This window comes from Schistocerca gregaria, chromosome 3 (genome assembly GCF_023897955.1).
Source record: "Schistocerca gregaria isolate iqSchGreg1 chromosome 3, iqSchGreg1.2, whole genome shotgun sequence".
In the NCBI taxonomy this organism is placed as follows: Eukaryota; Metazoa; Arthropoda; class Insecta; order Orthoptera; family Acrididae; genus Schistocerca; species Schistocerca gregaria.
The window spans coordinates 567190256-567204633 of record NC_064922.1 but is presented as its reverse complement, the minus strand read 5'-3'; the positions used below and the strand labels follow the sequence as shown (position 1 = coordinate 567204633).

The 14378-nt window shown below is 42.9% G+C and overlaps 1 protein-coding gene across 1 annotated transcript in view; it reads right to left on the bottom strand.

Moving 5' to 3' along the window:
• LOC126354089 (aspartate aminotransferase, cytoplasmic-like) overlaps positions 1 to 13214 on the bottom strand; it is a 69152-nt gene extending 55938 nt beyond the window's left edge. Inside the window, exon 1 of the mRNA XM_050003474.1 lies at positions 12645 to 13214. Within this exon, the coding sequence (XP_049859431.1) occupies positions 12645 to 13026 (382 nt within the window). The 5' untranslated portion in view covers positions 13027 to 13214. The remainder of the gene's footprint in view (positions 1 to 12644) is intronic.
• Positions 13215 to 14378: the final 1164 nt, after the last annotated feature.

Here is a 14378-nt window from a genome sequence, read left to right as displayed (position 1 = left end):
TTTTGTTTACTTTGCTTCCGTGACGCATTACAGAGGTTACAAAAGGGCCTGGTGTTTTTCCTACTCTCGTCCACAAAACAGACGAAATACCGGAAAACAGAGAGATATTTATGTTTTAAAATGCCCTGACAAAAAAGCCTGCACAGTGAATGAATAAGAACATAGACGAACGTCGTTTTAATGAAAATTGTTTCAACAGCGAAAAAGTCAAATCTATTTAACGAGAAAAATAATTTTCGTTGTTTTTGGCACTTAGAAAGAAATCGAGATACAAAAGATAAAGGCCGGCCGTTGTGGCCGAGCGATTGTAGGTGCTTCAGTCTGGAACCGCGCGACCGCTACGGTCGCAAGTTCGAATCCTGCCTCGGGCATGGATGTGTGTTATGTCCTTAGGTTAGTTAGGTTTAAGTAGTTCTAAGTTCTAGGGAGTTGATGACCTCAGATGTTAAGTCCCATACCACTCAGAGCCATTTGAAACATTTTTGAACAAAAGATAAAGTGAAAATCCACTGTTTACAGCCATCTAAATATCGTTTGTTATGTTTGTAAGAGTACATTTTTCTTGGTCAGATAAATATACATGTTTTGTTTGGCCGACACATGTGTGGAGAATTTACCATACGACCTTTGTCAAGAACATGCACTACGAATTTTGCTGTGGTCATTAATACACTCTGTAGTTGTTGCTTGTTCTAGTATCATTCTATTACTATACTGAGATTTTCTCGTAAAAAGGATGCTCCCTCATAAATTAATTTTCGCCGTTCAAGTGCAAATTGCACAGCTGCCAGCTCTCACGACACATGCAATTTTGACGCAGACATGTAAGGAAAAGAACCACTCGTTGCAGACGAGGCTCAGCCCAAGAATAAAACGCCAGGGGCGCTGCGATAGGCCTTCTTACCTCAAGAAGTCGTCTGAGACAAGAACACGCGACCATAGATATGCCCGATTCTCTCTCACTAACAGAGACGCAATATTTCCGCTCCTGGACAATTGTCATCACAGCGAACAAGAACTGCATAACTTTACGCGCTTTCCTAAGTGGCTGAGCCTCGGCGCTGTCGGTAAACGACAAAACAAGTTGCGCAACGCTGGGAGCCGGTGAGCGGCAGCAGCAGACCGCGACCATTGAGTGGCCGAACCACGCCACATGACGTCACGGCAGGGCAGCAACGCCATTGGCCGGCGGCCACGGCAGAGGGGCCGCGCCCTCCTGTTTACTCACACCACGCACGGCATCGTTACGCAACGCCGCTCATGGAGAAACGCAACGTCAGGGACACCGAACTCCGCGCCGCTCCAGAACGTCTCGAGAGCCAGTTTAGACCCGATGGCCGAAATGAAGAACGACAGACTGTTATCTCTTGCAGCAATACTAACATCGGACGCGACAACTCTTTTCTGTCTCGTACTGTACACGGTAGAGAGTTTCTTAGATACGTTCTTGGTGCACGTTTCTCTGCTTGCTCCTACATCTCTGGAAGTAGAACATTTTTTCATTCGACTCAAATTATGCAGTTAGTCCACTGTGTTCGTCTGTCGTTAAAGACATGGTGCTAATATTGAGCACGTTCCGTTAGGAAATGAAGGAAACTAAATTACTGTCTGATCGAACATGATCCGTCTCGTTTAGTGTCAGCAAACTGCTTTCGACATCGTGATGATGTTGCAAGTGTTCGTTAACACCGATGGAAATTTTAGGCAGACTTCGCCATATTCCTCTACAACCTTCTGTCGCAACTAATTCATTTAACCGCGCCACCGAAACGAACGCTGCAGTGGCAAATTCCCAGCGACTTTGTATTATATCCATTTATTCGCCAATCTACATAAATTGCACATAGCGATAGCGGCTTGCTAATTCAGCTGGAGAACTTGACCACCAGCCCTCTTTAGAAGTCTACGCACAGTTGCCTTGAAATTGCCTGGTCCTCTAAAATGCTGTAAATTGCAGAGAAAACTACGCAATGTACTTGTGTCATATCGTAGGCTCCAGAGGATTTTTAACAAATAGAAATATAAAACACGAAAACTCCGAGCGGAAAACAATTCCGGATGGTCAGAAACAGTCATAAAAGCTAGGAATAGTCTTGCTGTGTTGGTTATGCTCAGAAATAATACTGTTAAGAAAAAAAATCTGTACCTTGAGCCGTTTATGAGTTAATTAGGTTTCAAGTTAGACAGTCAGACATTTGTGTGTGCAAAATCAAGAGGCCCGCCACATACTGTACAATTTGTGCCAATTGTTCTCACAGAGTAGATGATAGTTCACGAGACTGCTCAACATTTAGCTTGGGTTATAGCCTTAGTATCGTCCTATATCCAATTTTTGTATCGCTCTGTTGTTCAGTTTTTAGGAAACTGAAGCACCGTCTCTGGCAGGCCGCCTGAATTTGCACGCAACAGCCTTATGGCTAACTTCAATTCCAATTAACACGAAAAGGGCGCAATGTATCGAATTTTCTTTCTTCACAATTATTTCTCAGCACAACCTACCATCCAACTCTCTTAGAAGCTTTTCAGACTATTTCTGGCCACCCTGTATGCAGCAGATAGAGTAGAAAAATGTAGTTGTGACAGCTCACGCGAGATACGTAACTGGTAGAATACAAAGATTTGTATTCTACCAGTTTACATCTGCTAGGGAAATTCAAGATATTTTTCGACTAAAAATCCAGAAAAGATGGAGCTGGCATGGACCGTCAAGCAGTGTTCGTCGTTAAGTCTTTAGGCGCAGTGACTCACTTCTGCTGCCGCTGGATCTCGCTAATGCGCCTCAAGGAAACCCTTCAAGGACGGCAAGGTTCTCTGTTTACAGCGGAGCTGCCTCGAAGAATAGATTGTCACTCACACCACGCAGGGATTTAGAAAACTCAAGTAAAAAAATCTGAATTTAGCTAGTGGTATCTAAAACAGAAGACGGGTCGGAAAATAGTGGTGCAGTGATCTGTCTCCAAGCGTTCAACTTCCCTTCACGCAACAAGATAGCGATGCCACAGAGAGGCGAATACGAACGAAATGTGATTAGTCTGAGATGCTCCAGACCTGCATTTAGCACTTCCTAACCACATGTACTGAATCCGACAGTCTCTTATCCACGTTTTCGATTTGTCACAAACCCTTCTCATTCTGCCTGATAGGATACTCAAGAAAAACGGACAGTGCGTGATATTTTGGATGTCGTGACCTACATGTACCAGGTGCTTAAAATAAGGTGTCTAAATAGAGTCGTCACTACGGTGTCTTATTAGGTGTGGTCCTGTCGACAAAGTATGCCATTTTTACCCTCCGACTGAGATTAGGCTGGCAGATGTGAGGCACCTACCGTTTGATGTCTAACTGAAATGACTGTGCGAGGTCGAATTTATCATATACATGAAGCATTACCATAGATGAAAGTGACTTAAGTGCCATGAAAAATCAATAAGAACTGAACATCTGCTCTGAGATTTAAGCGAACTTGTTACCAGATTTCTTAAACTAAGTGCTGGAATTTCTTGGTACTTGTCATGGCATTCGCCTCTGAAACATCCGGCACGAATCTTGGTGGGTAAAATGTTATCACATGGGTATTTCAGTAAACGTAACGTAAAAATAATTCCAAAATCACCGTTATAATCTCTATACTTTGATAACAAGTAGTCGGGATAGTGCAGAAAATTTCGTTTTCTCTAGGGACAAATGTTTACTCTACTGGAAGCAGAAGAACAGTTTCATTATTAACTCTCTCTCTCTCTCTCTCTCTCTCTCTCTCTCTCTCTCTCTCTCTCCGTCCGAGCATGCCTAGGAAGACCACCGTGTTATCTTCATCCGATAGCCGTTACTGGACCCGGATGTGGAGAGACATGTGGAAAGCACACCGCTCTCCCAGCCGTTGTCAGTTTTCGTAACCGGAACCTCTACTTTTCTATCAGGTAGCTTCTCAACTGACCTCACAAGGGCTGAGTGCACCCCGCTTGCCAACAGACCGAGTGGTAGTCCATTCAAGTATTACCCAAGCCCGACAGTGCTTAACTTCGGTGATCTGACGGGAGCCAGTGTAACCAGAGCAGCAAGGCCGTGGACCTTCGCTAGTAAAGTAAGTACGAATGTAATGCATGATCGACATACACTGCGGTCAGCCAATAACTATATATATTAGTAGACTGTGGGGAAACACCCATGAAAAAAGTTGCACAGTTGCAGGCCACATGACACAAAAATCATTTACACCTCTTCATAATATGAAAGAAAGGTAAAATCTGTCACCTCTCCAAAGGATATTACCTTATTAAAACAAAGTGCACTGTGCTGAAACATGGCACATAGCAACTGGCAGTCCATAAGCACAGCACATTGTACGTCCTCCTGCTGGAAGAAGCTGTCTTGTGTCAGAAAATAACATTCTATTTATAATCGTGGTAAATCGATTTTTCCTTCGTATACAGGCTGGCCAAAAAGAGTCTGGAATGCTTATAAGGGCATTAGGAGGTAGGCTGTACTAAAAAAATTAAGGAAAAAACTTCGATTCATTGCTCCATATCCGAGTTGCTTAGCACTGAAATTAGCCAGACAGTTGCCCGCGCAAATTCAAGCGGCCCGCCAGTTACAATTAAGAGTCAGTTGTTCTCATGGCGTAGGCGATAATGCATGAAATTCCTCAGCCTTTGGCTCGGGTTGGATCCTTACTACCATACCATGTCCAATTTTTACATCGTTCGCTTGTTCTCTGTTAGGAAATCAAACGAAAACATGTTTAGCGACGCCGTCTTCTGGCGTACCGCTTTAATTTGGGCGCTTTACGGCTTGAATGGTTAACTTCAATGCTAAATACCTCTTAAAGTCCGCAACGTGTAGAATGTTTTTCTTAAAAATTATTTCTCAGCACAACATACACTTCAACACACGTATAGGCTTTTCAGACTTTCTGACAACCCTGTATAAGTGAAACGCAAGATGTCTGCCGTGACAAAAATGTCTACGTAAACTGCCGTAGTTAATGGGAGGCAGCCCATGGTAATACAATTAGTGACCTACTGCTTCCGACGGTCAGACTCTGCCCCGATGTATTAGGTAAATTTCCAAACCCTGTCTGGTTTATTATGAAATGAAGTTGAAAGACTTTTATAGCCTCTTCGGTTCCTGTTTCTGTAATACAGTTTGGAAATCGTGTGACTGTGGATAGTTACTTCTTTTCGTAATAACGCGTTACCAGTTTTCTGATTGTTTCGACACTCATTTCGTAAATGTATGTCTCTGCTACTATCTTCAGTGGAAATTGTCTAGTATTTTCCATTTGTTGCAACATGAGGTTTCGGTCCCTAACTATTTGCTGTGTAACAAATAGAGTAAACTGAAACATAATTACACAAAAAAAATGAGAAGGGTGTATTATCATACGTCAATGTCAGACTTTCTCTGTAGAAAATTATAAAAGAGCAATTTGGCATAGAAAACAGAACTTATGATAATTCAGCTGAACGTGTGCTGACAGGAAACTTCCTGGCAGATGGAGACTATGTGCCGCACCGAGACTCGAACTCTGGACCTTCGCCCTTCGCAGGCAAATGCTAGTCCAGGAGTGTTAGTTCCGCAAGTTTCACAGCAGCATTTCTGTGAAGTTTAGAAAGGAGAAGATGAGATACTGGTGGAAGTAAAGCTGTCAGGAGGGCTGGTGAGTCGTGCTTTGGTAGCTCAGCTGGCAGAACACTTGCCCGCGAAAGGCAAAGATTCCGAGTTCGAGTCTCGGTCCCTCACACAGTTTTAATCTGCCAGGGAAGTTTCGTATCGGGGCCCACTCCACTGCAGAGTGAAAATTCATTCTGGATGTATTTCTATGGTGCATTTATACGAAATTTGCAGTTGCAGATGCACGATCATTTCTTGTAACACGCTCGCTTTTGATTTCGTCTTTTTTAATTGACTGCAATCTCCTAAATAAAGGACTTCACACTTAGCAATATCGTGTCACAAGAAATGTAAAGCATCAGACAATCGTTGCTGAATATGGAGAGATCATTATAAATGCGCCTGGAAACAATTATTGTTCTGGAAACATTATACAAACTTTATTGATTACACGATGCACTCCTGCTGAGATATTATTATTAAAAAAAAAAAAAAGACACTGATTGGCACAAGTTTCGTTAATTTTTATGACCTGTGTTTCCGGTTATCAGCCCAAAGCTAGTAATACTAGACAGTGGGGCTAACAATAGTAAACATATGTTGCAAAAATAAATATTAGTGAACTAATAGTTTTTCCATAATACATAAATGTTTTACAGTAATCCGTCCATTGTATAATGATTTTGGAAATTTGTGGGACCAAATTGCTGAGGTCATCGGTCCCTAGGCTTACATACTACTTAATCTAACTAAAACTAACTTACACTAAGGACAACACACACACCCATGCCCGAGGGAGGACTCGAACCTCCGACAGGGAGAGCCGCGTGAACCATGGCAAGGCACCTCAGGCCGCGCGGCTATTAAGTCACTTTGCCCTAGTTTGACTTCAGCAGTCCTGCGCAATAATACAAGCACCAGTTACAGTTATCCACTAGACACGAGTACTGCGGTACCTCATGCTAATGTGTATGTCCGAGAAAGCGCCTTGAAAACTGCTCTCGGAGTTAGGGCTCCAGTTAACACGTAGGCAGATGCTTCTGCAGGCAAGTGTTTACCGCGACCGCCCCTACTGGCAAAGTGTCTGGCTGGCAGCGAATGTGGAGTTCAACGCACTAGCAGCCGGCTCCAAGGCCGCCAGCATGCACGCCCCACGCCTTCCAGAACCTTCCGTCTGCCTCACAGCTCAGGGACGCTCTTTAGATTGCGAAATGCAAAGGACAACAGTGAACATACCGCAGTAAAGTGGAGCATCCCTCTGCGACCTTAAAGCAGCCCCTAGGCTGTCAATAATATTATGTAATATTTTGTATTGTGCAATATTGTTGACCGTCTGTGGATAAGGTTCAACGTTGTGCAACACACTGTACAGTACACTAAGGGACCTACTGAAATTAGATTGCTGTTACGCAAACTGGTTAGACTTATATATCTTTGCCAGACTGCTTATTATACGCGATTTGTTGTGTTGCGTAAACTGAATTGCCAAAATGGCTTCGAAATCAACGAAATGCACGTTCAAAACGCTGTGTAAAATCAAACAAGTATAGTAAACACTAGAAGAAAATCCAGAAATGCGATCAGCTGTTGTCCAAATACAGAGAAATGTATTCGTAAGCAGATAAACTTCAATCAGCAAAGAAGTTAAATTCGTCGCGGGCAAATTAGGGATAGTGTCTCTGAAATGAGTGTTCCTTTTTCCTTAAGTATAGGGGCAACCATGCGCTAAAATACGTTAAATGAGCGACAGTCGAATCTCAGTAAGTTCCCACAATCATTTGTCTCCTCTTTCCTCTAGCCAGCCTGAAGAACAAATAGTAGCTAGCGTCCACATCCGCCATGTTTTCCCCTCAGAGATGTGACACGAAGTTTGCGCTGTATAACTTCATCTTCTCGAGTCAATCGTCAATACATTGTACAATATTATTAACCAAAATTACTGATAGTCTAGGGATCGCATAAGATTAGTTTTTTGGTTGTCATACAAGAAGCATTCGAGCCAAGAAACTTTTGACGGGTGGGACATAAGTCATGCGTGTAAGCTTATGAAGAAAGCAATGCGACAAATTTGTTAAAGGTTAAAGCTATGGTTTCACCGATGCTGTATACATTTTGCCTGTTTCTCAGCGGCTGCGGAACACAGCTTAAAGACATTGCTATCTCAAATAATAGTCCAGAATGTATCGTTCATTCTGCAGCATAGTGTATTCTTTTTAGCAAAGATGTGTAAAGTAAAGTAAAGTGAGGGCGGGTCATGATTAGTGGCTGCAGTTCAGTCGATAAGAGCATCGTCCGTTAAAGGCAATTTTCCGCGTTCGCGTCTTTATGTGTCACATAGATTTGATCTTCCTGGAAGTATCAAATAATATTTTTAAACCAAGTTTTCACATCACTCAGGTCTATTAATCCTATCCAATACTCAACAAACCCAAACTGTTTGGTCACGAATTGTTTGCGTAACAAATTTAAGGGCACAGAGAGGAAACAAATCTTAACTGAACTGCACGACAGGCTATGTGCAGCTATTACCCTAAACACGGCACTGCCCGTGTATGCAACTGCAGGCTTTTCTGGCGTATTGAAATGATAAAATCTTCCGGCGAAGTGGCTTGACTTTGACTGAAGATGATGGGTACGAAACGTTGCGACAAGACGTCGCCACCACTCGGCTGATGATTGGAGAAGATTTTATCACTCACTCCTCAGTTTCACTCCAGATTAGCGCAGATTGGGGCACGCTTCCTGGGAATTACGGTTTCCCGTTCAGTAGCGACCTTCGATAGCTTCTATCAAATTTCTCTTGCTGTTAATTTCCTCCCGCAGTCCTAAAAATGAATTTTTACTGTACAGGAAAACCCACGAGTAACAGCGAAATCAACGTGTATTGCAGCAGAACTTCCTCTTATTACCATCACTTGCGAATGTTACAAAGTATGAGATGTGCTGGGTTTAGCTATGAGATTTCTGTAGACCTGGAGGAGCGTAGTCAGTCAACAAACAGTATCGGAAGGTCCCTGATTCGAGATGAAATTTTACACACACACGCCCCTCGGCCACTCGTGGCCTGCGCCTCGTATAGGAAAAACCCTGACAAACCCTCGAGCCCGTTAAGGTATTAATATGTACCGACTACTAAAGCTTGTCTTGGATAATTTTAATCAGTTTCTACTATCTGCTGAGGTAGCAATATCTAAGTTCAAGCCTTAAAACTGTCGGTTAAAATAGGAAAATAACGCACAAGATAACTTATACGTAACATTTTCTTCAAAGAAGAAAACCAGAGAAACTAGATTACACATACACATCTCCTTTGACCGCAGGTATTCGGTACATTCAAGAACGTCAAGTCCATACAAAGAAGCTTCCTCCGCAACGCAGTGATCCTACGCGAGAGCTTATCAGATGTTACACCCGTTGTCCCAGAACGAACGGTCAGTATTCTGCAATGTGGCAGGTACGATCATTTGAAACACAAAAGTCTAGTAAACATGGGCTCTAAAGTGCATACCTTAACAGCTATGAACACTTTTTCAGCAGAGGAGATGTGTTTCACAGTAGCAAAGATGAAAAAGTGCTTATAACTTTTGAAGTAAGCATTTTAGGGCACATGCAGTTGAGTGGCGAAAGTATTCAGGGACTCGAGAGGAGCGATCATTCTAACTCATTCGAACAAAATAAACAAATCCAGCCAACATGGGTACTAAAATAAATACTTTAAAAGCTATGAGCACTTTTTCATCTTCGCTACTGTGAAACACGTATCCTTTACTGAACAAGTGCTCATAGCTGTTAAGGTATGCATTTTAGAGCCCACGTTTGCTGAATTTATTTATTTATTTATTTTGTTCGAATGGGTTAGAATGATGGTTCCTCTCGAGTCCCTGTATACTTCCGCCACTCGACGGTTAACGGAAGCTGGGCAGCTGATTCTGAAGAAGCAGCAAGAATTTTTGTTAGACCCCGAAATGGTCCATAGATACTTTTCTTTCTTTTCGCCTCCGACAGGGTTTTCACTTCTGGAACACCTTCGTTACCGCGTGTGATTAGCATCAAATATGATACTGAACCGAAATCCACGTTAAGGTGTAAGTTTTCTGACGACCAACTAAATGAGCTACTGCTTAGGTCAAAGGATGGAACAGTTCTACCGTCTTCCACAGGAACACAGTCTGTATAACGAAGTTGTTTTCACCTAACTGCTCAAGTTACTAAGAACTTTTATTTAGGGGACTGCACTGTAACAAGTATCCCGAAATTAGCTCCAAGGGTGTATCTATATGTTCCCTGTGTGAGGGACTGATGAGTTATGAAACCTGTATATACGCACTTTTGCTGTGCACACACAGGCACACTCATTATTCACAAATCAAGGTAGCGTATACTCCACTAAAATTAAAAGAAGTTATACTGTTCCTCATTCTTTTGCCAAGGATGGAAACTAACATGGTGACACAATGGGTTAAAAAAAGTCAAAATCTCCATCCAGCCATCTTTCCCTAAACCACTTCGTGACTTGGTGTGACGAATGACGGAATGATTCCCTTGCCAGGATCAACGCGATTTCAGCACCCATGATTTTCCATCTGATCGAGCGTTCTTCCTGTAATGACCATGAAATCGACGGAATGTTAAACAAACTTCTCTGTGCAATTTGTTAATAGTTATTTGGTTATTAATATATGTATAATTCTATGCCACAAAATCCTTATGTCATTCAGTACGTATTTCGACGGTTGCACCGTTATCTTTAGGAGGAATACTTCTTTCAGATGGCTGTTCTCAGTAGCAAGCATCGACCATTTCTTGTATATGAGGTGACCAAGAGCTTAGCTTAGATTTGAAAAAAGGGCAACAACAGTATGAGAGCTGCCTCCTGAATCAGAAGATTGCATATACTTTCCACTGAAAACAAATGACGCATTGTACTGGGACAAGAAATAACCGACCTTGTCTCTAAAACAGCTATATGAATGATACTTTGTACCTGGTGATTAAGTAACCGCCGAAATGCGTAGTGAATTAAGTATATACATACATAGGTTTCATGCAACCCGTAACGCCGTAACGTCTTCAAATCCGACTCACGAGCGCTGACTATTATACCTACGGCAAAAACGAACAGGACCTTTTTGTAGGAAATTTAATGCAGTTCAATTTTAACTGGGATATATTTTCGCTAGGGGTCATTGTTACCGAATTATTCAAGAAAAACGTTCAAAGGTGACCTTCAAAAGCGTTTTACTTTAATAATTCGAAAACCATGGCCTCCAGTTAGTCTGTTTAATATTCGCATTTCTCGCAACACTCTTCGTAAGGGCTGAAGTGATTGTACATCTACACTAACAAGACTGTTCTTAAGTTGTCTGATCGAAGGGCAATGCAACCAAAGGGCATATAAGAGTTACAGTCGCAGTTACATCCCTCACGGTTGTGGGGTTTACCTAATTCGCTTAAGGCGTAATTTGCTGGTACCGTTTATTTGAAAGAGGGCACGTACGATTACTTATTCTTCCCCGATCCGAGCTTGGACTTCGTTCCTTATGACCTCGTCGTGGATCATCCATCCTTTCTCCTGGTTGCCATTTTTGCTTTTGCAGCCCTCATCCGAATAGTAAAAACGTTCAGTTATTTATCCGTTTTTCAATTATGGTTCAAATGGCTCTGAGCACTATGGGAGTTAACATCTTAGGTCATCAGTCCCATAGAACTTAGAACTACTTCAATCTAACTAATCTAAGGACATCACACACGTACATGCCCGAGGCAGGATTCCAACCTGCGACCGTAGCAGTCGCGCGGCTAAGGACTGAGCGCTAGAACCGCGAGACCACCGCGGCCGGCTATCCGTTTTTCCTGGCTGGGAAGAGCTACTATTGGTATACGTATGTATTTCTACTGCGATTCAACAGAAGTACCTGGCATACACCTCTAAGATTTCTGTTGCCATTGTGTCATCCACTTCGCCCTATGAAAGCGTTTTGTTAGACGCATGAGCGCGAACATCAAATTCCGTAAAATCCTCGGAATTTTTGCTATGGAGTTAAACCGAGCAGACATGCAAATGTTCGCTTCTGTGCAATAAAATCACAGCGTTTTTAATACGTTTTCTATTTTTTGTTAGCATTCCTGGCAAGACAAAACATCTCACTCAGTTCAAAGACGGATAACTGCACCAGTCACTTATGAAATATTGTTTTTTTTTCGTTAACTCTTTTTTTGAGCCTTTTCGTGGTCACCTTCAGATGATACCTCCAGAAAATACATAAATATGTTTTTAGCTTGATGCTGGGTGCTGGCTATTGCTTCTTACGGCGTTATGGAAGGTCTTGATGTTGATATCCACATGATAGCTTCCAGTTCATCGCCTATCGGCAAGAGAATTAAACACTTCCGCTATAAATTTCAAGTGCCAATCAATGTTCATACGAGTAATGCGTTAATCTGTTGCCGATAGACAATAAAAATGGAAGCCGTCAGGTTGATACCGACTATACTACCGCAAGAAGCAATCTCCAGTTCCCAACATCACGCTACAAACATATTTATGAAACTTCTGCAGGTCTGAAATGAACATGAAAGGGCTCGAAAAGCAGTAAACGACCAAATGTATAAGTGACTGCGAGCAATTATTTAATTAATATAGAGTCACAAGGTTCTACTATATCTATAATGGATAAGCTTAATACGTTATTTGACAGTTGGAAAAGCGTATCGTATTCGCCTGCTGACGCTGAAACTTTCTGCTACTACCGGCTCGCTATTCGACCGGTACCGTTGCAAAAACACTGTCAAGGTAACCAAGATGGAGAAAAATGCGATTCTAATTTTAGAAGCAAGGCAGCGGCTGTTGGATCAGCAACGCTGAAACTGGTTCTGGCTGAAAATTCAGACAGCTAACGGTAGTATTTCCCGCCCCCCTCTCCCTCCCTCCCTCCATCCCTCTCTCTCTCTCTCTCTCTCTCTCTCTCTCTCTCTCTCTCTCTCTCTCTCTCAGACACACACACGCACACACACACACACACACATATACTAACCTCCAACTCCGAGATCGACCTTCTTCTCGAAAGGGTCGGCGTTGTAGCTGGCTCGAACGATGTGTACTTCGATTGGCGTGCCGAACTCTACATCTTCAAACCTGGACACAGGACCCGCAGACGACGGATAGAGTTCCGGCTGGAGAGCGAAGTTGTGCGCCAGCTGCTTCCTAGGGCCACCAGAGGGAACCACGGAAGAATGTTGGCGCCACTGCGCCTGTCCAGAGCTCCTCACTGGTGAGCCATCTGCCTTCTTTCTCGCTGAACTTGGGTCGGCAAGAGCGTTCCTGGCGCCACTATCGACAGTCAACGCCCGCGGCAGCGGTTTCTGCAGTGACAACAAAACCTCGTGGTTCAGTTGGCGCAAAGTGTTGCCCAGCATCGCGCTGTCTTGGCGTAGCAGTTGCGTCAGATATGAAAGTCCCTTGCGAAGTGAATGAATTGTCTTCTTCGTCGTACAGTGTTGCAGTCGCAGGTGGGACAAATATCTTCACTGGGCCCTTGTAATAAGGAACTGGAAAAATGCGTGGCCGACGTCACTCCAAACGCTCCCTCGCTGCGAAACGACGCTCGCGGCCCACGCCGGGTGCTTTATAAGCGCGCCGCATGCAACGTTCGGTGCTGCTCGGGGGTTTCCGGCTCACTTCGTGACGGTACAGCCGTGGGCGCACAGGGAGAGAACGAGCGAGTCGATGACGAAGTTGTGATCTGCAGCTGTCTTCAGCGCCGCGACTCTTCCTGGAAGACAATTGTCAGTGTCTAAAAGGAAACACAGATCCTTCCGGTGAGGCAGTACTGCCAGCATGTGATCTGCATCTATTATGCAACTCACACTTTAAGTACTTGGCATCTCACCACTTTCAGCCTATTTATCTACCGCACCACTCTCGGATAGCATGTGGAAAGAAATAGAACATTTTAATCTTTCCGTGCGAGCTCTGGTTTCTCTTATTTTATTATGATAGCCATTCCTCCCTATGTAGGTGGGAGTCAATAAAGTATTTTCGAATTAGGAGGAAGAAGTTGATTGAAATAACGAGAAAAGATCTCGCCGCAACGAAAAGCACCTTTGTTTTAGTGAATGCCGAAAAGAGCTGATCTTCTCTGAACGTTTTCAAAGTCGCCGGTTAAGGTTCCCATACGGCGGTAGTACTCCAGAAGAGCAAGGACAAGCATAATATAGGCAGATTTGTTGCATCTAACAAAACGCAGCTACGGTTCGCCTTCCTCAGAACATTTTCTATGTTGTTCCAGTTTAAGCGATCGCCACCAATCTCCTAAACTATAGAGGAGATTATACACAGGGTAACTCAAGATTTTAGTACAGCCATGATTGACTCAGAGTATAGAAGTATACGGTACTACAAACCTCTGGGATCAAAAATATGCAGACAGAAGACTATTCCAAACTGAGTAGCTTCAGATAGTAAACGAGTAGTCGAGCATGAATATTTCAATATTCGTGTAAGAAATTCAAACATTTTATTGTTGCTGAAATAAAATATTAACTTTCCAGATGCGTTTTGCCTTTTAGATGGAAAGTATCTTCAGTGAATTTTTCAGTCATTTTTCTTTCCTGCAAAAGTCTGCGTTTCGTCTCATCTGTCATAGATTTGGCCGGTATTGCACTATCATATTTATTTGTCAAAGCTGATAACTCAAATAGTTATGTTAAAGAAATTTGATAGTGCAACAGGGCACTTTGTCAAATCTCGCCTTTCGTCAAAGAAATCT